The 21,229-nt window shown below is 38.1% G+C and overlaps 1 protein-coding gene across 3 annotated transcripts in view; it reads left to right on the top strand.

Annotated features, from left to right (window-relative positions):
* VPS41 (VPS41 subunit of HOPS complex) overlaps positions 1-21,229 on the top strand; it is a 107,843-nt gene that overhangs the window by 44,344 nt on the left and 42,270 nt on the right. For all 3 annotated transcript variants that reach the window (XM_055804311.1, XM_055804310.1, XM_005236479.4), the window contains exons 6-10: positions 3,302-3,364; positions 4,528-4,593; positions 13,952-14,071; positions 17,147-17,293; positions 18,508-18,574. In XM_055804311.1, coding sequence (XP_055660286.1) covers positions 3,302-3,364; positions 4,528-4,593; positions 13,952-14,071; positions 17,147-17,293; positions 18,508-18,574 — 463 coding nt within the window. The remainder of the gene's footprint in view (positions 1-3,301; positions 3,365-4,527; positions 4,594-13,951; positions 14,072-17,146; positions 17,294-18,507; positions 18,575-21,229) is intronic.

The raw sequence follows: 21,229 nt of genomic DNA, 5'->3' as shown, positions 1-21,229 counted from the left end.
TAATGTCAAAACCTGGTACCTGTATGTTGTACGTGGCCAACAGGTGCTTTGGGAGCCACTTGCAGCTTTTCTATACTGCATGTTTGGTTCTTCAGAAGCCTTCCTTGCCAACGGACTCAGCTGCAGCTGGTCATTACTGGCATGGAAAGGAAGAGAAACGGAAACCACTGCCACCACTCTAGTCTGGCCACTTGGCCAGGGAAAATGGCTGTCTGTTGAAAAATTAGAATATAAGAGGATAATTTTGGTGTTGGAATAAATAGAAGGGGATCTGGTTTGCAACTTGAGAATTGTGGAGTTTTTTTAGCTTAGTTTTTTGCCTACTTGTATGCTGTCTTGAAAAACCTAGCTGTGACTCCCAATTTTGCTGAAGCTCTCTTATGTCATTAGGTAACAGTGATACAGTTTGCACCCTTATTGGCTTGTAACTTTTCTTATGAAAAACCCCCAAAACCTTATATTCAAAATCCATGTACTTAACATGTTTTAGTGTCATGTTTAATGCCTGTAACAACATTTGTGTTGTTCATATCCATGAAGTGTTACACTGATCATTTTTCAAGAAGTGTGGCTCGAAGATAAAACACGTTTGTTTTCCTGCCTTTTGATTACTGAAAGTTGGGTGCTTCTTCCACATGTGGAAGCAAAGCAGCAGCTAAATCTGGTTGCACTGGAATGGGGGGTTCTGGGTATTTAAAATCAGACAGGACTGAGAAAGTATAGTGGACTCTCATAATGAAATCCTTTTTCCAGCTACACAAAAATGTCATGAGCTGAGTGGGCATAGAAAGTAGAAATAGATAAATCCAATATAGGTTTGTAATATCAAAAGAATCACTTTCTCTCTGAAGAATAAAAGACATTAAGAAGTAATAAACTGTTACACGGTGTCCCTTGAGTAAACATGATAACATGTATTTTATGCTGAGTTGTTTTTTCCTCTTTAGTTAACTGGCTCCATTTTGTTTTCATACTCTTTAAAGATAAAATATCTTAAGGGATGCAGTATTATGAACATATTGAAGGCACTGATGCTAATGTTAATTTTTATTAGTTAGAGAGGGACATTATGTCATTTTTGAGGATTCTGCTTCCATGGAGTTTGCAGTGTTGTGTTTTAACCACATCTTTTCTTTTTCATCCTCCTTTCTTCTCTCTGTCTTATTTTCCCTTTCCTCTGTTTATTGTTTTGTTTGGTCTGTTGCATTGGCTATGCTGTGTCAACTGATGAAAACAAAAACCCAGAAAACAAAATCCTCTAGACATCAGCCTGAAGGTTTCCTGGGCTTACAGCAAGGCCCAACTGGAATACAACCCTTTGGTTAGCTTACATAATCACAGCTTTGCGATACATCTCACTGTCTCCAAATATTGATTTTCTAAATCCTTTGGAGCAGTAGCTCAGCCCTACACAGTACATGGAGCAGTATTTTTAAAGTGTGTTGTTAGAGGCAGTATATTCGCTAATGAGTAATGGACAGAGCTGATAATGTTGCTTAGGAGATGTATCCAGGAGACAAGCTTGAAAGGCAGATGAGGTGGTTTTGAGATGTTTTTAACTTCACTGTACCTGCTGAACTTTGAGCCACTCTGAGGCTGGTTTAGTTCCTTGCTCTGATGGCTTAGAATCTCTTGTAGTTTACCCGAAGTCTAATTTTTTTCTTGTGTCTCGTTGATTGTCTGCAGGAATTTTTGGGGGGGTCTCGTCCTCTCAACTGATCTTTTTAGAGCCATTAAACATCCCTTTTTGTGGCCCATTACTGGTATTTGCTGGCTGTGTTCTGCAGATCTTTGCCTAGTGATTTTTTTTATTTTTTGTTACTGTGACTTTTTTGGTTTCCTCCTGAAGGAATCGCAGTGGGGATGGGGAGAGAGAAAGAAAAAAGGTTAAAAGATCTCTTAGATCTTCAGGTGCAACTTGTTGAACATGTAGAGCAGTTGCTGAAGGGATTACCTTTTCCAGACAATAAGGATGAATGACTAAACTTGCCTGAGAACCTTCTAAAGTAGATTTGCTGTCAGATACAATTTTCTACTAGTTGCTCCATGGCATGCTCTTTTTTTCTTCCTACTCCCACCAGCAGTGTCCATCCCTGCTAGGTGGTAATGTTCCAACAGCTTCTGGCAGTGGGTGGAAACCTCTTAAAATCATAACAATAAAGCAACCCAGCTATCATTTTTATGGAAATCATAATTAGTAAATCAGTTATTAATTCCTGGCTGTTAAGTCTTCATCCCTGTTTTACTCTGAAGTTCTGCAGGAGCTGAGCTGTCAGGTGTCTGATCTGAGAATTGAGTAAGGCAATGTTGCATGTTGGATGAAAAGACAGGAGCCCAAAAGAGGGTTGCACTTAAAACAAGCGTGAGAAACCCTATTCTGTAGTCTAGTCATGGCTTCTAAGTGTAATAATATTTAACACTTGATACCTCTGTACCTGTTCTGTGAGTAAAATTAAGAAAACATTTGAGTCTTTTAATTCTGTTGATAGTTGAAACATAATTTTGGTTTTGGTTTTTTTTTTAATGTTGAGCCTTCTTCAGATGGATTAATTCTGATAGATATCCTGATGGCCTATGGTTACAATTTCAGTGCTGACTATTAAATGTACTGAGATGTCAACACAGGTGAGAAAGGAGGAATCTTCCAAGAAAGGCATTTCCAGTGGTCACGGAATAAAATGAAATAGCACTGAATGTACTTGGGAGGAGGAGAGAATGCCAAGAAACATATGGGACGTGTTTTTCAGTCTGGTTTTGCTTTATTGTCAGAAATCTCTTTTTTCTTATGTAAACCCTGTCTTGCTTGGAGGGGAAAAAAATCCTACAGTTCTTTTTCAGAAAGGAAGTGTTTTTAATTTATCTTCCTCTGAATGTTATTATGTTGCTCTTACCTTACTTAGATCAGTATCTGTTAAACAGATTTGATCAGCCTAAAGCAAAAGGAACTTGCAGGTTTTGCTGTGCTGTAACAACAAAAAAAAGGGGGGGGGGGGGGGGGGGGGGGAGAAAGATTAAAATAAGTATTTTTGCACTGCTGCATATATTTGGAGATACACCATAATAGAAGCCCAAGATGTCTCGGATGTCTCAATTAACTCTGAATTGTTACTTATGACTACTTTTTCTTTAGGTAAAAAGACACAACTGTTAGCATTCAAATCAGTCTTTACTTTTTCTTTAGGTAAAAAGACACAACTGTTAGCATTCAAATCAGTCTTCTAGTTGTTAGTGATTTACATTCACCTTTAATTGTCAAGTGGTTACCAGGTAATTTTTGGGGGTTTTTTATTTACTTCGTTAGGTGCAGGTGTTTGGATTGTATTCAGCAGAAGAGTTTCATGAAACATTTGACTGTCCTATTAAGGTAAGTGCTTGTTTTAATCTTTAGTAATTGTGTTGTTCTCATCTTCAATAACAGAAAGGTCACATTGAATCTAAATGAGAGAGAGGAATACCACTTCCTTGTAATGTTATTCAAGTCACTAGAAAATAGTTACCTATCTCAATATAAAAGCTTTTGATCTGGTTAGGCAGGAGGAAAGCTGATCTTGGTTTTGTAAGAAGTATTATTGAGTTTTTCAAATACAAAAGGCAAAGTGAAAGAGAAAATGTCCTGGTTCAGCTGTTACCTGTCTCAACATATTTCTTTCTTTGTAGATCTTTGATACAGATTCTGAGGGTTCTGCTAACTGTGAGGTCAATATTTTGCAACCAATTCATATCTGTTAAACCTGTCTCAGGGATAAAGCAATGGGTGGTGATGCTGATGTACCTTGTCTGAAGGGAGAACTTCAGTTATACTCTGCATGAGAGACGTGTGGCTGCATGACTCTTGAAAAAGCACTTCCAGTAGGCATATGGGAAGATCCAGCTTTTTTTAACAAGAAACATTTCTTGCAGGAGGAAAGGTGGTGTGAGCAAATGGTTACATTTTGCTGCTTGGGGTCTTCCATATTGCAGCTCCACTTTCGGGACGGAATAAAGGAATGAGGTCATTAGGTTTTCACACACATCAGATGTGACTCGCCTTCTAGGGCCTTACTGCTCTTACAGCTTGATCTCCCACGCTTGACTTGTAACACATAAGGCAAAGAGGCTGTTTAAGGTGCATTAATGCTGCTACACAAGGTTGGCCTACAATGGGACTGAGGTGTGTGTGCCCTCTAGGTAGGCTCCAAACAAGACTTAATCAGGGTAACCTTGCGCTTGCATGGTCCTAATTCTACTGCCTGCTGTGCAAAAAACCGTAGTTGTTTGGTGTAACATGGCCTTCAGTGTCAACTGCGTGACTTGTCACGTGCCATATAATACGGAGAATTTTCTTCTTTTCTAGGGGGAAAACAAAAAAGGTTTGTCTAAAACAACTAGGCTCTATTTCAGAGAAAGAACTTAGCTGTAATACTTGATACTTGACAAAGGCTTATCTATTCCAGGAAGTGATATGGTGCTCTGTAAACTCTTATTCATGCCACAATCCTCTCTCTTTTTTTTTTTTTTCTTTTTCCCTTCTCCCTCCCCCAATCCCAGATTGTTGCTGTTCATCCTCATTTTCTAAGATCCCACTGCAAGCAGTTTGTAACAGGAGGAAAAAAGGTAAATAATGTAATGTAAAAGTAAGTAGTGTAATGAACTTAAGCTGTCTTTAAACAGCTTTTAAAAATAGCTCAGAAGGCTATGTGATTTTTAACACCTAGAGCAAAGAATTCTGCTTTTTACTTCTCTTTATGCATTATATTTCAAAACATTTTTATTTAATTAAGGCTAATTTGGCAGAGGACGTGCACTTTTTATGTTAAAAGCATGTTGCAACAAGTTGAGCTTCAGAGTAGAAATACTTCTGTCTACATAGTCTGAACAAAATGTTATTTGCATTTCCTAGGCCAGATATTCTCCATTTTAATTTGTTGGAATGGGAGCAGAAGTTAGACTTTAATACTGATCTTTTACAGTGCACGTTGGTCTTGGTGTTTGGGATTTTTTGTTTGCTTTATCTGTGGGTGATATGTATGTTTGTTTGTTTGGGGTTTTTTTTGTTTTGTTTTTTAAGTAAACAAACCCATCTGCATCAGCTCTTCTTGATGGTGTTGGTTGGTTTTCAAAGGAATTCGGGGGCTCTCGGTAAAGTAGAGCTCCCACATTTTTAAGTACTTGTATCCGTATAGTTAAAGTCTTCTACCTGGAACAGTTATTTTCCATGTGCAATTAGGTGTCTTATTGGTGTAGGATGCAGTTCTCAGTTCTGGATTACAGCTGTTTCCAGGTCCTACAAGTATCTTTTATCACATTGTATATTTTCAGTCAAAATATGAGAAGTTTGATTTGGAACAGTTTCTTGAATTCATGGAATTTTCCTGTTGCCTTCTCTTATGAATTAAGGATGAACAATCCACACTTATAGATGCATCAAACCGAATGCCATGGCTATCCCTTAACAGCATGTAAGAAATACAGACTTCCAGTGCTGAATACAACTTAACTTTCATTAACAGTCCCATATGTTTCAAAGCATAGCTGTATTTTGTTTTGCTTTTTAAGTGGCATGTATGCTTGACAGTTTTTGCTGGCTGGTTGGAGTCAGTGTTGTCCTAAAATAATGCATAGTCAGTGTATGTCTTTGTCAGCCACCAGTTTGTGAAGCTTTTTAGTGCTGATAAAAGGGGTATGGAAAGAGAGAAGCAGGGAATTAATAGAACGGGGCTCCGTCAGGTGGTAAAAGAGCTTGCATTCACCTGATGCTGAACAGAAAAAAACATCAGGGAGTTAACACATTCTCTTTGGTTATCTTTGATTACTTGACAGGTTGTTTTATATTCTATCCTCTGGGGAATGGTATACTCGTTCTTAATGCATTCATTTTTTGCTGAGGAACTTTCCTCTTCAGGAAAACTTTAATTGACATCTTAACATAAGGTATTTAGCATTGAAATAAATGTCCCTTGACACCTGCAATTTGATTTTATTGATACATAAAAGCAACAAATAAAACCTCTTAACCTTGTGGTAGAAACCCTTCCCCTTTTCTCCTTTCCTCTAAAAGAAGCATGTGTGCTTGTGTAAAGGCAACAACAAAATGCTCTGAGAAAGTTAGATTCCACCTACTTATTTATCAAAGATATTTTTTTTTCTGAAAAGAAAAAAGCCTTGAAAATAATCCCTGCTTTTTATTTACACCTCTCATTTAAGTGTAAAGCCAAAGAGGTGCATGTGGACAGCAGGCAGTGGTGAGTTGGTTTGTAAGTAAGGAGAAGCAGGCTGAAGCATACCACCTCAGCCTGTGGACCTTGCATCTCTCCCTGTGTCTGTAGGTTGTGTGGATGGGGGAGTTCCTTTGGGGAGGTGGGCAGGACCTCCTGTGGCTCCTGAGGTCTCTGGCTTTTAGCCTTTGCTTGAAGTCCTCATGCTATGCTCCTTGCCTGAGCTGCATTCAAAAACATGGTGTGAAGTGTGTGAACTCTTCATCCAAATGGTTGAGGGGTCTGGGTTTGTTTTTTGTTTTTCTGGGAGATGGTGATATAATTTATATTAGCTTTTTAAATGTTGATTTTTTTTTAAAAAAATTGTTTGTTAAGATGATATGAGCAGGTAAAATGACCCGGAAAGAAGTGTCACTTCCTCAAACCCCTCTAGTTGCATTATGAACATTGTTGTTTCGAAGTATAAGAAGGATGTTCTTGATTTCCTGTTTCAATTTCATTCTTATTTTGGTTTACAGTGAAACAAAATAAAGAAGCCAAACCACACATGCACACAGGAATTAAGGACTTGTCCCCTACTTGAACGCTCTGGTTTGTCTCATCTCAAAAAAACACTTTAAGACCTGCTTAAATTTATTAATTTTATAGCCAAATATCTGCCCAGTAGGATCCTCAATAAACAAGATGGGGGACTGTAACTGTTAATTATTACCCCCTTAAATTTTTGAGAAATATACAATTCTTCATAAAAATATAAAATGTAGAGAAAATGCACTTTTCAGTTTAAAGACAGACCACAGAGCATTCTGCAGATGTTCAAGGTGAGCAACAGTCTCTTTCAAAAAAAAAAATGTAGAGAGGGAGGGGAAAAAAGTGCTTCAGGGACACACAGCACAGGTTCTTCATTCCCAACAGAAGTGGATGTTTGGAACTTCGGTGAACTGTCGCGTGATGCTGAGATTTGCCATATCTTAGAAGCGCAGCCGTACCTAAAACTGACTTAGGAGCAGTGCTCCCTGGGGTAACTTTAAATCATTGCAGGTTGTTGGAAGCTTAACTCTATCATGCATATGTTTATAGAGTTGCTTAACTAGGCATGTACTAGAGTCCTGTTAAGAGCAGGTTTTCTCTATATTGTATTATGAAATAATTAACCAATTTAAATTGTTTGCTTACTGAAGCACTAATTTTTGAAAGTAAAGAGCTTTCATTAAGCTTGGGGTAATATTGCCTTCTGTTTTGGCCTGGAAAAGCTTTTTTTCATCCCTTTTTTTAATGAATGAATGTTATCTGTGTTTAGAAAAAAGGCAGGTGCAGTGGAAATTGTTGACACAATCACAGTGAAAAGCAATAGGTACCGTACTAAACAGAGGTGCTTCCCTGCTCCCCTCCCTCATATCTTTGCAATTAACTACAGCATCATTGTGATCACTTGGCAGATGGTGGTAACCATGAAATAATAATACCATATATTGTAAATAACAGGGCATTTCTGTCCAGAGCAGACAGTAGAGCTTCAAAGCAAGGGAAAAGACAAATACTGTGCTATTGAAGGCCATAACCTTCTACCCTTTTAAAAAAAGGTCTAATCTTAAAAAATAACAGGGTAAAAGCCAACTAAATGAGGGTGGTAAAGCTGAAAACAAGGTGTTCTTTATTTAACTGTTAGAGTGCTGGTCTTTCCCAACACATCAGCTAAATGAATGTTATTGCAAAGTCCAAGTATCCATTATATCCAGAGGTTTAAAGATGCAGAACTAACAAAGAAGACTGAAGTCAAGGTATCAGGTACTGCATCTTATGGAAGGTAGCTTAGGAGAGCAGGACAACTTGAGGTTTCTTTCTTGGCAGAGGCATTGGTGAGGCTCCCTATTTCATGTTTTGATTAACATCAATAAGCACAGAACTTTTTGTAGTAAAATTCCTAGGAAAGTGAATCCTCTGAAGTGATTGAGTCATCTGCTGAATGTATGCTATCAATGCTTTTAGGGGGTTCTCTACCCAGCATGGTAGTAGGGGCAACAGCAGAATTAAGCAAAGGAATTCTGAAACCAGTGTGGGAGTAGGATATTCAGTACCTTAAAGGATTGGGCTTCCTCATTTGCCTAGGACATGCATTTTGTGTAATGTGTTGATTTTGAGTATCCAATCAGAAACTTTTTAAGGACTAGGGTACCAAGATAAAAATGAAAATTTTTATTTTCAAAAGTCACAAAATCTGTGACTGTCAGCAGCCTTATCTTTATATCTCTCTGTATCTACATCTATATAATATGTATTTTTATATATATAGTGGAAATAGATATAAAAACATTTTTAATGGGGTCTGTATTTCTTTTGCTGGAGAAGATACACTATAAGAACTGGTTTTCAAACACAGACATGTCTGAACAAGTTTGTCCCATTTATCCTCCCAGAATTAGCATATGAGCATATCAATGCCCATGCTTAAATATTATACTTTTTTCTTCGTCTGTTATAAAAGCAGAGAGAACTTAGTGTTACCTGGGGCAAATTCCTCATTATAAAAACCTCATAATATCTGAAATACTATTTCAGTGTTAGAATCCTGGGCTGGACCCATGGTGTCTGCTGCCTGACATGCCAAACAAGACTATCAAAATTCCTTTCCACTCCAGGTGGAGCAATGTCATGTACAGAGAAGGGACAGTGATGGCGAACAATGCACAAGCAGGAAAAGAAATAGCATTCTTAGGGTTCTGCAACTGCTGTTATGGGTAGTGGAATTTGTATGTTTAAGTCAGGTCTCCTAGGGAATGTCTCAGATATTATTTTTTTTTTAATTGTCTGCTTTTTAGTGTCAGCAGATGCACTTTGCTTTGTAAGTAGATGACCTTTACCTCTGAACCCTATGATATGTACTTCATAATAACTGGTTGGACTATTTTGACAAATTATTAAATTGTCAGCATGCTGTTTGCAGCACAGTCCATTTTTAGAAAGCAGATAGTCAGCTGTTTGGCATTATATTGGGTAGAAGAGTACCAGACAAGAAAGGCAGATTGCTTTGTAAGCTATAAAATGTCAGTCAGTAAATACTCAGAGGTCTGGTTTAAGTGAAGAAAGAGTAAATACTATGGCAATTTCTGTCCATGCATTGGAGAATTTACCATAAGCAGGAAACAAACTGCAGCAGCAAGCAAGCCACGCTAATACAGGCCGGCAATTTGCTTGCCACGATGTATAATGCGCAGATGTATCCCACATTATTGAGCAGTTGAGACTTTGATATGTAGTCATGTGCTGTTTGCTTAATAAGCAGATTATTTGGCTTACATTTCTTTTTATTATTACATGGATGTGTATTTCTTCTTCATTATGAAAACCCAAATGTTCTGCTTGTGCTGTAACAAACAAATTTGGTTTGTGTAAAGAGAGAGTGGATTGTAGTCTTGTGTGCGTGTAATACGTAGTTGTGTGTTTTGCAGATGGCTGTGTAGAAAACTTTTTTAATTGAGGTGGCAAGCAAGGAGAATCTAAATATATGAAATGTGTGAAAGCTTGTGTCTCTGCCTGCAAGGCTGCAGGGCTTGCTTTCCAATGTGTTAAATCTGTAGCTCTTTGTGAACAGGCAACAGCAGGAATTTAGCAGTTGAGTTATTAGAAGTATAGCCTAATTCAAGTCCTGTGGCATTTGTTTGTATTAAACATCTCAAAATTTCTAGTTTCTTTTTCCATGAGCTACAGTAGCCGCTCCTGTCCATATCTCACCGTTGCCTTCACTTACCTCCCAATGCTGCTGTTCTCTGCCACTGCCTCCTTGCTCGATTTCCCTTGACTGCACCTCTTGCTCTCCCTGCCATCCACACCCCAGCTCCTTACACAACAGCATTTTGTGATGGTATTTTGAAAACTCATCTTTGGTTGAAAACTTGAGGGTTACATTATTCTCTGCCTCGTTTGAGCTCATCCAGTCCATCGCTATTCCAAACAGAAGTGATAATTTTTTATTGTTGCTATATATTTTCCTTGGGATGCACGATTAAACAGTAAGTCTTCATGTGGCATGCTGTTCTGTGTTACTCTCAGGTATCTGTTAATCTTGGCTGTGGCTGTAAATGTTGTTTTTATGCTGAAAACAATAAATATCTGTAGTGATCACTTGTAACCATGGCAGTAGCATTTTAGGGTTTTGTGATCTTGCTTGGCTGAAGGGAGAGTTGGTGACACAGGTGCCAAAAACCAGAACAAATGCCACAGGTAGGCACACCTTCACATTTAGGCAAACAAAATCAGGACAAGGAAAATACAGGGAGTTTTTTCCTAGTTTTTATTTTGTGAAATTAAAACTCATCCAACAGTGTTGCAATAGGGAAGGAAAGGGAGGGATGGTTCTTCATTTACAAATGGAAGTCTCAGCCACCTTCTCATGTGAAGTTCCTCTAGATCATTACAGTAAAGGTGCTGTGTTGAAACAAATTAATGATGCTGTACGTAGTGCTTCAGTAAGAGTGCATTTCCTCTGAAACTTTTTGCTGTGAGAGAACAGACATCTTTTAATTTCAGTGTTTTGTAAGTGGGATGAAATTCAATTGAATTACTTCACCATATTGATACTACCAAAGCTGTAATCATTGGCTCCTTTGTTCAGAGAATTGAGAATTCCTGTACATAGTTTAAAGACTGGGATTACATGTAATTAGTGTTAATGGTAATTGAATGAGAAGCTCCATTAAATCCAAGCACTAGTCTATTCTCTTTAGCAGTTGCACTCTAAAATAGAGTTTGAGTGCTTTTTGGAGGAGGTTAATCTCCTGGTAGTGAAAGACAGAGGTGTATTCACAAATCCAAGAAAATTAAATCCACTTGTGTTTAAAACCAAAGTGACTCCTGCACCATCCTCTTGTCTTGTGTGTTTCAGTGTGTCATTTTTCTTAATGATCCAGTGGACAGGCATAAGCAGTTAAGAAGACTTGCGAAATAGTTAGTGTACTATCAGAAGTTTGTACTGTGAAGGAGTGTAGGTGGGGACCCCAAAAGTCAGTTTGTTTTATTTTAGCTATATTACCATGTTGCGGTACATGCAAGAGATGCTGGAAGTGTGTTCTAAGCACTACTGCATTCTAACAAAGAACTGGAAAGATTTACCAGAGCAAATCAAAAAGGAGAAAATATAAACTGTATTGCAGAAAATGCAAGAAAGTGATTTTTGTGGCTGCTGTTGAAATATAAGTACTGTGAATGCTGACTGCCAAAATACGGGATTTATGGGAAATAAAATATTTTTCCTCTACCAAAAAGAGAGGGAGGCAGTAGGAGGAACTCTTCCAGAAATGGTGGATTTTTGTTATGTGTCTAGTTTTCTCTTGAAGTTTTAAATGGCTTTCTGGTGCGATAAACATTTCAATGTGAAGACAGAAAGGAAGACTAAGAAATAGATTAGGCTGCTTATTTTAAGAGGCATGCATTCAGTGGATAGCAGTTCCAAAATGCTCAGCTAAGTTCTGGGTTCAGTAACTCAGTTTCCAGGTGTCATTGCTGTAAGAAATAATAAATCACATTATGTACATCAATAAAGTGCAGATAATTGCCCTATTGCGCTTACTGATACAAAAGAGGGAATTCAGGGTGCTGCAGTGATTCAGATTCACTTTCCGTGTTTATTACAGGCAATATCAGACTGATGTCTTTACTGCCTTCGTCTTAGAATTTAATTAAGCATGTACTTAGAGTTGAGCATAGACTGAAGCAGGTTTTTTTAAAATTTTCTTTTCTCCTCCCTGGTTCTTTCTCAGGTCACTTATTTTCTTTGTGGTTTCTTACTCAGGTAGACAGTCATGAAAAAGCATGATGATCACAAACCATGAACAGTAACAAAACAGCTGCCAAGTGTCATTCCAAGCTCACTCTGGCTTTTGTATGTAACAAATAAGCTTAAATCATGATTCACTCACAAGCAGAAAATATTCAAAGTTCGGGTAATATCATTGACATCAACCAGTTTTAACCTTTTACATCATCCATGTCAGTTTTTGCACCCTTGTCCGGTAAGTCCAGATGAAAATACTATGTATTTCACTGCCGTCTTTATTGGATGGTATTGAAAGAAGAATCCAGACGACAGTTCTTTTTCCATTGAGCCTCTCCTTAGGAGTTTTGTGAACTAAGAAAAAAGTAATTTTTAAGGCTGGATCAGCACAGCACGTAGTTTTTGATGACATCCTTATCCTCTGAGTGGAGCTAATTAGTTTGGGGTGAGGGCTGCTCCTGTGTTTCACATCCACCTACCAGTCTGCTGATGGAAATGTCTCTGTATGGCACTGCCTTATGAGTGTAAATATTACCCCTGCTTTCACTATCTTGCCTTGGTTGCTATAAAATAGCATGTTCTGTAAGAATTTTCTTGAGTAGCTTTTTCATTGGTGGAAGAAAAAAACCCTAGACCAACTGAAAGATGGGCCTTTATGTAAGCTGTGTGGAGGACACAGAGTTATTTTGAGTGGGATTAAAGGAGCAAGATATGCTTGAGTGGGAAGTTTGATGTCTACAGTGCACGCAAAAGTTTCTGATGAGACTATCCTAGGTAGTGACAACTTTAAGCTTTTGGAAAAAATACTTGTCTTTTAGTGCCATCTTGTGGCTTTAGGAAAGAGAGGCAGTATGTGTAACTCCCGTTAAAAATACCTTATTTTGTTAATAGATGTTACTGTAAGCAACTAGTGTCTTATCATTTGACATGTTTATGCAAATATGCGGTTTGGGAAACCCTGTATAGAAAAGCATGTACAGCTGGATCTTACATAGAAAATTAGTAACATAGGTATTTGTTTTAAGTTTTAGCATGGTAAAAGTCCTGGCAGGTAGCAATTTTACACCTCCTAATGGTCGTTGTGCACTCATGTGAGCTTGGGTTCAGGTTGTGCATGTGCATGCACGTGGGTGAACTCATGCAGAAGTTGGTTGGACTGGTACCATAGAGTAAGATCTTAATAGATGCTTCAGCTTCTTACTTGGGTATCCCTCCAAGCGCTGCACTTCACATCTCTCAAAGTGATTCCATGTTATAATCTTATTAAATAACTTCCCACAACCATGCAGGAACTGGTAAAAGAGCTGGACTGTTATGCAAACTGTCTGCATGTAGTTGAGTTTTTCTTTGCTGTTGCAAAGCATGTCATAACATCTCCTTATGCATTTAGATATGCTAAAATTCCTTCCTCATTTGCAGAACCTGTGATTCCCAATCACACAGGTTTTACAATCAGCAGCACTTTGCACATGTGGGACTAACGCGCAGCATCTCTAAGAGCTCTGTGGAAGGCCAAGTGGGGCCAAGCAAAAAGTCACAGGCTTGGGGTCTTTAACAGTGTTCTTTGAATACCTGTTTTTTGGAGGGAAGAAGGAGCCTATCGTGAGATTAGTGGATGGGTGTGAGGTGACGTGGTTTCTTTACCAGCCTTCTGAAATGTTGTCACTAGTGCTGTAGTTTTAGGTTCTCAAATGCCTTAATTTCTTTATCTTCAAAATTGAAACAATTCTATTCCTTTGGAGAAACTTGAGGGAAGACCTGTTTATTAATAATACTATTAAAGTAACTTGAATTCTCTAGTGTAAAAGATTTTGAATGTATATGTACTATATGAAGATGGTTGATTTTATTTGCTTTTGATTTGTGATAGGCATGTATTTTTCATTGCCTTTGAAGGAGAGTAAGCGATAATGAAGCAAAAAAATACTTCCTGTGTTTGCATACAGTACTGCATCACAGAAATACTTCTTGTTGCATTTCTTTGTAGTTGCTGTTATATGAGAGAGGCTGGATGAATAGATGGAAGCCTTCAGTTTTACATGAAGGGGAAGGAAATATAAGAAATGTTAAATGGAGGGGACATTTAATTGCTTGGGCTAATAATATGGTAAGTATTGTTGGTCACATCTGTTAAATGAACAAAAATACTGCTGCATTACATTGATATTTGAAATGTTTTGATGATAATTGCCAAAATATTCCATTTTAAAATGGTACATTTGAAGAAACAAGTATAAAGAATAGTGGTTTAGCTCCCATTTCTTCATAGACATTTCTTCTGGGGTTTCCTGCTGGCTAGTCAGTGTTCTCCATATGATTGCCATTTCTGAAGAAATTACGAAAAGTATCTCTACATACTACTGTTGGACACGGTCACTAATGTATACTATTGTATGGCAGAGTTTTGACCAGTGCAGTTTATTGAAACTGACTGAGGAAGGAATGCTAATTTATATAAATAACAGAACATCTCCACCCTGCACCACCCCAAAATAAAACCCCAAACCTGTCTGGGTTTTGTAATTAGTACTGAGGTGACATTATCATATGCACTTCTAATGTAGCAGGTTATAAAAAATTATAGTGGTAATTTCCCATTTTGGTAGGCCATTAGAAAAGGCTAGACTTCGGAGAAAATAGGCCCTTTTTGCTCTATGTGTAATTCATATTTTAAAGGAAACCATTGCTTTCATGCTGAGTATTGCATTTCACCTATCACTGTATATCTAATTGATGGGTCAAGGTCTGTGTTTTAAAGCTCAGCAGTGAGGGATATGTTTTTAAGTGTGTATCGTGTCTAAATTCCAAAGTCTTATTTTAAAAAAGTGGTGAAAGTACTTCTGAAACACTAGCTTTTTTTCCTGCTATTGTTTTTCCTTCCTGAGAGGAAGTATTTGTTAAAATATTTTAAAGCCATTGTTCCTTTATTCCTTTCAAAAACAGTTTGATATGAAATTGTTAGAGGTCAACTTATATTTATTTGCTCCCTTGTAATAAGTGCATTAGGATTGAAACTTCAATGACTGCCTGATCGACATAACATTAGCTTTTTTGAAGGTTTTGTTCTTTTCAGAGCCATACAATTAAAATATATATTCTGGGTGAATCTGCTGGGAAAGGGTAGGACAGTTGAGGAGAGCTATCCCTAGAGATGATGTGCCACATCAGAACACAGAATAATAATAAAATGTTGAGAGCCATCTGTCAGAGACAAAAAGCCATGGTCAGGGCCTATCTTTCAATGAAAAATGAAATGACACTTGCCCTCGAAAAGATTAATGTATTTGGTTATTGGCCTTTCCCTTCCCCCTTTACCTTTTTAGAAATTTCTCCATCCTCTAGCAAGGTTTTGTGTTCCATTTTTTTTTCTTTCAGAGTCAGTGAAAATTTTTTATAGTTTTGCTTCTTACTGTCTGTGTGTGGCTACCTAGTTTTTATTTTCTTGTGCCTTTTTTAATATTTTATTTTGGCACACTGTATGTGAGCTTGTTAAACACTGGATATTCTGAGGTTATTCAGCCACGGTCTAATTCTACTTGTCAGATGCTCAGGTTTACTTCTGCACTGTCTTCTTCCTCCATAGCCAAGAGTGTAAGTTTTACAAACTGAGACACCTGAGGACCAAATCCTTAGAGGTATTTGTCTGTCTAACTCACATTTGAATGGGTTTTAGGCTCCTTCATGATAGGAAATTGACTTTGGAAGTCCTTCCAGTTCACAATGCAATCCTAGGCTACTGATTTGAAAGGCATTTTAAACATAAGCTTGTCTATCCCATATAGGGTTTACTGCCTTGTAGAAAAATGGAAGGTGTGATATAGGTCACTTTTATCTGAAAGTCATCCTTGAAGACAAAGTGATAAGATTAATAAAAGACATCTTCATTAAAATGCAGTTCAAGCAAGATTGCAAATTTTATCAGATGAGCTTAGAAAATGCAAAGCATAAGCTCCTTGTTTGTGTTACCCACAGATCTGGGCTCTGTATGTTGCAGGTGCTATATGCAAGTTTTTTCTGAAACCTTGATGACTATTAACCAAAGAGAAGCTGATAGAAATGTGTTCCATGCTCACAGTTCTTCAGTGACAAAGATCACTGAAAAAAAAAACCCTGGTGCACCCCTTAGTTACTGCTCCTTGTGATTTAAAGAAGGGGTGAAAAAAAGGCAAACTTGGTATAGACCGTGACCCCTGTGTTTCGACCCGTTGACTTATGAACAGTTGAATCTGTATAGCTGGAGACACAGAAACTCGCAGTCGGGGGGAGCAGAAACAGGCCAGGGAATGTTTTAAATCAGTGTTGTCACTAGAAGAATCCTAACATGGAATGGCATCCTGGACACTGACCTTTCAAGGTCTCTTCCATCCCCTTTCTGTGATCATGAGAGTTGTTCTTTAAGCTCAGTGAGCAGAAGAGAAATATCTCCTAAATACTGTGTTTTCTTTTGGGGACTTTTGTTTTTAAATCACTAAGAACAACTCATTACTTACCATGAAATTAATCTCCATTTTGCTATTGGAAAGGTTATAGCTCACCTTGTCTAAATGGCATGGAAAAATCTGATTAATGGCTCTTTTTTTGCCCTCTTTCTCAAATGACTTTAATCTTCCTTTCTTTAAACTTTTTGTTCTGTTAGTTTAGGAGATTCCCTGAGGAGGCAGTGAAAAATCACAGCATACAAAACCAAGCATCATTTAAATATGCTTGCTTTTCTGTTTTAAGTAAGAGTAGAAATGCATTTCTGGAGAAGTACATATTGGCTTCATTTATCTTGATGAGCTGTTACTTCACCTCTTTTCTTTTTCCAAGGTAAGAATTACTGCTTCTCTACAGGAGCTGTTGTAGAAGAGCTGGGATTTCTTGTTTCTCCAGTAGTAGCACCAGCCCAACAAAGCTGAACTGGTTCATGACTGGAGTTGCTAATCTGCCATTCATTCACTTATTTTATCTTTTCATTTGGCATGTGAATTGAATATATCTAATTTACTCTAGTCCCTTTGTTCCGTCACCTCCTGGGTTAGATGGGTCTTTGTGTCAGCAGCTTTTTCTGTTGGCACACTCAGCCCTACCCTGAAACGTATGCCATAAACGCTGTGACCGCCTTAGCATACAAAATAGTATGGGATATGATGAGTAGGAGTGTGTCATACTGAATAAAGTTCTCTTGTATTTAAACTTTCAGGGCGTGAAGATACTTGACATGATCTCCAAGCAAAGAATTACCAATGTGCCTCGAGATGACATAAGCCTTCGCCCAGATATGTATCCCTGCAGCCTTTGCTGGAAGGATAATTTAACGCTGATTATTGGCTGGGGAAATTCAGTAAAGGTGCAATTACCTGTCTTTGTAATAAATGCTTGCTGTTATCACAGACAAACAGAGATTATTTCTGAAAAGCTAAGACAATCGAAAAAAATAGAATTTGGTTTGACTGCAGTGTGCAGAACTCCTGCTGCCATAGAAATGTCATTGGACTGACCCTCATGAAGAGGAGGACGAGTGATAGACACCCAGCGGTCAGACAGATCTCCGTGTGTGAGCACGCAGTGAATGTAATCCTCAGGGACACTTCTCTCCTCTGTGCCTCGGAGAGATTTCCTCTTTTGAAAGCTTTTAGTGGGCTGTTGAATTCATTTCTTTTGATTAGCATTGAGGAAAACAACTTACCATGAGGCATTTTTGGAGGGTTGTTTTGGAGGCTGAGGAGGTTGTGACTGTTAAAACAGCCACATGATTTTGGTCAACTATTGGGGGGGGGGGGGGGGGGGGGGGGAACAAGGGGGGAGGGATGGGGGAACAGGCTTTTGGGGTTTTGTACTGCTTTCAGCAGGGAACTGGCATTTTCAACTTGTGCACTGCAGACTGTGATGTGCTCAGACCAGCACCTGACATGAGGTTGTTACAAGCCTGTTAGCTGCTTTCTAATAACAGACTGCTACCTCACTGCACAGTGGGAAATTAAAAGTACTCAGTAAGAGTAGATGGAAAGGGAGGGTAAAGTGAGGTAGGTGAAGTGTAAAAAGCTTTTTGAGCATTAAACTTAAGAGTTTTACAAATGAGGAGGTTTGTCGTAAGTTTGGCATCTGTCTTCCCCCTTGTATTGTGCGTGCTTCACAGCATTTGGGTATTTGCATTCCTGTATATGTACATACTTCACTCCTGCTACCAGGAATTGCAATAGCATATTCTTACTGAAATTGTAAGGTAATGTGGCACAAAGTATGAGAAGATAGCAAAACCAAACCCACATATATGCTACTATGAAGAAATCATAGTGGATAAATATTTTCAGGTTTCTCATGTGGTCCATCTTCCTTCTCCTCTGCCAGCATATTTATAAGACTGCGGAGTACAGCTACAACTTTCCTGTCTGGTTTTCTTCTTCAGCAATGCATTGTCACTGTTTTACAGCCTGTGTTTTCAAAATACAGAAATGCATGCCCAAAAATTCCCACAGACTCCTTTTCTTATTGAGGTAAAGTTAGTATCATTTTAGGAATTACAGTTTGGTCATCATAATGATCCAGATCTCTGTTTCCTAGATTTGCTCAGTAAAAGAACGGCATGCCAGTGAAATGCGTGACCTTCCAAACCGCTATGTGGAAATAGGTATGATTGTACAAATGTGCTCATTTTCAAAATTATATAAACTTTAAAGGTCTGTTTTCACATTCTAGCCTGAAAAAGCTATTACACTTCAGAGGCAACATTTAGTCATAACGTAAATGTCCCCTCATTTTCAGTTGATGAGGTTGTCATAATGTCCGCCTGCATAGTTCAGCTTTTTTTTTTTTTTTTTTATTTTTAAAGAGTCTTAAATTCGGTGCTCATCTAAAATCAACAGTGGATGTCTTAACTTTCCCTTCACACAGATTCCTACAGAGAACTTGGTTTTTCATCTTTGTTAAGTGATGATCAGTGTAGTAGCAAGGAGAAAATAGAAGCTGCTTTATTTGATTGACAACACTGCTCATAACTTCTTTTTTTAACATCTCTTTGGTACAGTGCTAGAAAATTGATTTGAATTTCTTTTTGTTGCCATTTTTGCTTCTGGATTTTATGTTGTCCTTTGCTTTCTTATTTATCTGGCTTAGGTGATGTGAATAAATTCTATTACTGCTAATACATGGAAAAGTCTTGACAAAATGTGTGTATTAAATAGTGTGTAAAGTGGAATTCAAAGGAAGTTTGGAGGGGAAGAGGAGATGAAAATGAAAAGTCACAGCTGTCCCCAGAAGAAGCTTCTGGGGAAAGGAAATACCTCTGAAGAGGTGGTGTGGGGAAGATAAACAGGCCCTCTGAGCCTCTTAAGACTGCAGTGTACAACAGTTTGTAAACTTTGGTGCTACCTTGTCTTGACTGTAATGACATGAGATTGTAGACAAGAGTGTTCAAGCAAGATCCTGACTCATGCCAAATTGGAATGGTGCGTGGCGTAGGTGCATACTCTGCTTTCTGATTTTAGGAAAGAACTGTTTTATAATAGCTTCTGAAAATTAGCTACGAGACTTGTTAAACTCTGCAGGAACTCTGGACACTGGGAGATGGTGGCATGCCTGACAATTAACTGAGACCTGAAAGCTATTTGTTGTTTAAGATTACAGAGTCCCAACAGAATACATAACTGTGGAATTCTAGGATATTTGAGAGAATTTTATCAAGGAGAAATTCAGTCTTGACTTTTAGCCTTGGATCTTTTATATAATCTTTTCTGTACCCGAAAGTAGCTTCCAGAAAATAATTAAATGGTGTTATTTGCATAGTGACAAGTGAACAAGAAGAGGCAACTTCTACTTTGACTGTAATGTGTCTACGTGGAGAGAGCTAGTCTTACATGTCTATTGGAACTTCATTTAAAAAAACCCGAAAAGCTCTCATTAGACTGTTTAGGTGCAGACCTGAAGGTTGGAGATTTTTGCAGAAGTAACTTTTTCATCTTATACTTTTTAGCCTAAAATCTTCTCTGTGTTCTTGAGGACTGACATTTTTTCTCACTTAACCTGTTAACGATGTGCTTGAGACTTTTCTGTCTGGTTTCAGGTCAAAGCTCTGCCAAATGCTGTCAGCAGCACTCATTTGAACATGGGTATTAGGTTGGGAGGGAAAAAGAGAGAGACATTATTTGTTCAAGTCTCAATATAAATTACAATAGCTTTTGATGTAGTCACATAAAAGATCTTGAGAGCTGTGTGTCATGCCATAGCATCTATTTCAATTTTATTTCAACTTTACTTTTCAAAGGCATAGCTGGAAAGTCTGATATTACTACTGGGCAGACCAGCAACCAGTATAGTTTTTTTATGTATATATATATAGTATAGTATTTACAAGACCATTAATATTCTAAGTGGATGCATAAGCTGATACACTTTCATAATGTAAAGAATTTATACAAGGCAGGGTAGCTGAATATCCTTCAGACGTTTTGCCTCGTAACATCTTGGCAACACACTTATGAGAAATGAAACCCGTAAGACAGTATAACTTTTGTCATGTTTAGTGGTGTGGGATTTTTGTTGTTGTTTTGTTGGGTTTTTATCCCCCGCCACCTGGTTTTACAGTTTTGCACCTGGAATGAAAACCAGAAGTGGAGCAGGAGACTTTATAGTTGCTTCTCTGCTCATCAGGGTAATACATACGAAGTCTAGGGTAATACAGTGTTTTCTCATGTCTCAGCAGTTTCATATTTATGCTCTTCTAGAGCCTGTCTGAGGGCCTCAAAGTTCCACAATAGTATCATAGTAAAATGTGAGGGCATTAGTTGATCGTTAATGTTTCTTCAGTGGTTTTGCAGCCCAGTGAATAAGGAAACAGAGTGTTTCCTGCATAGCAAGTTAGGTACGTGGGATCCTGTGCAGTGAGATCCTCCTTGTCTTCTGATTGTCTTGCCACATAGCTATACTTCCTCTGAGGCAGGAAATACATACAGTCTACCGTGATGCCAAACCAGACAGCCCATAATATGGGTAAGTAACACCACTGAACTGTTCTAGCTGTTTTTACTTTAAAGAAGATCGTGCTCAGATTACCTGTAAGAGAAATTAGATGAATTATACAGGTCTCATGCACTGAGATCTGCATAGCATTGCTCATTTTATTTACATCTTTCAGTATATTAATGGTGCTTGCCTTCAGTAATCTTCTCCGTTGTCTCTGGTTATATGTTTCAGTTCGTTGCCTCCCTGGGTCTTCATTCAGTGTCGGAGATAAACTCCGGTGAAATGTTTCTATTTAGGTTTAAATGTATGTTAGCTGAGCAGATCC

This window comes from Falco peregrinus, chromosome 5 (genome assembly GCF_023634155.1).
Source record: "Falco peregrinus isolate bFalPer1 chromosome 5, bFalPer1.pri, whole genome shotgun sequence".
Taxonomy (NCBI): Eukaryota; Metazoa; Chordata; class Aves; order Falconiformes; family Falconidae; genus Falco; species Falco peregrinus.
Note: the sequence above shows the minus strand (reverse complement) of the source record. Positions and strands in the feature narration are given on the sequence as shown.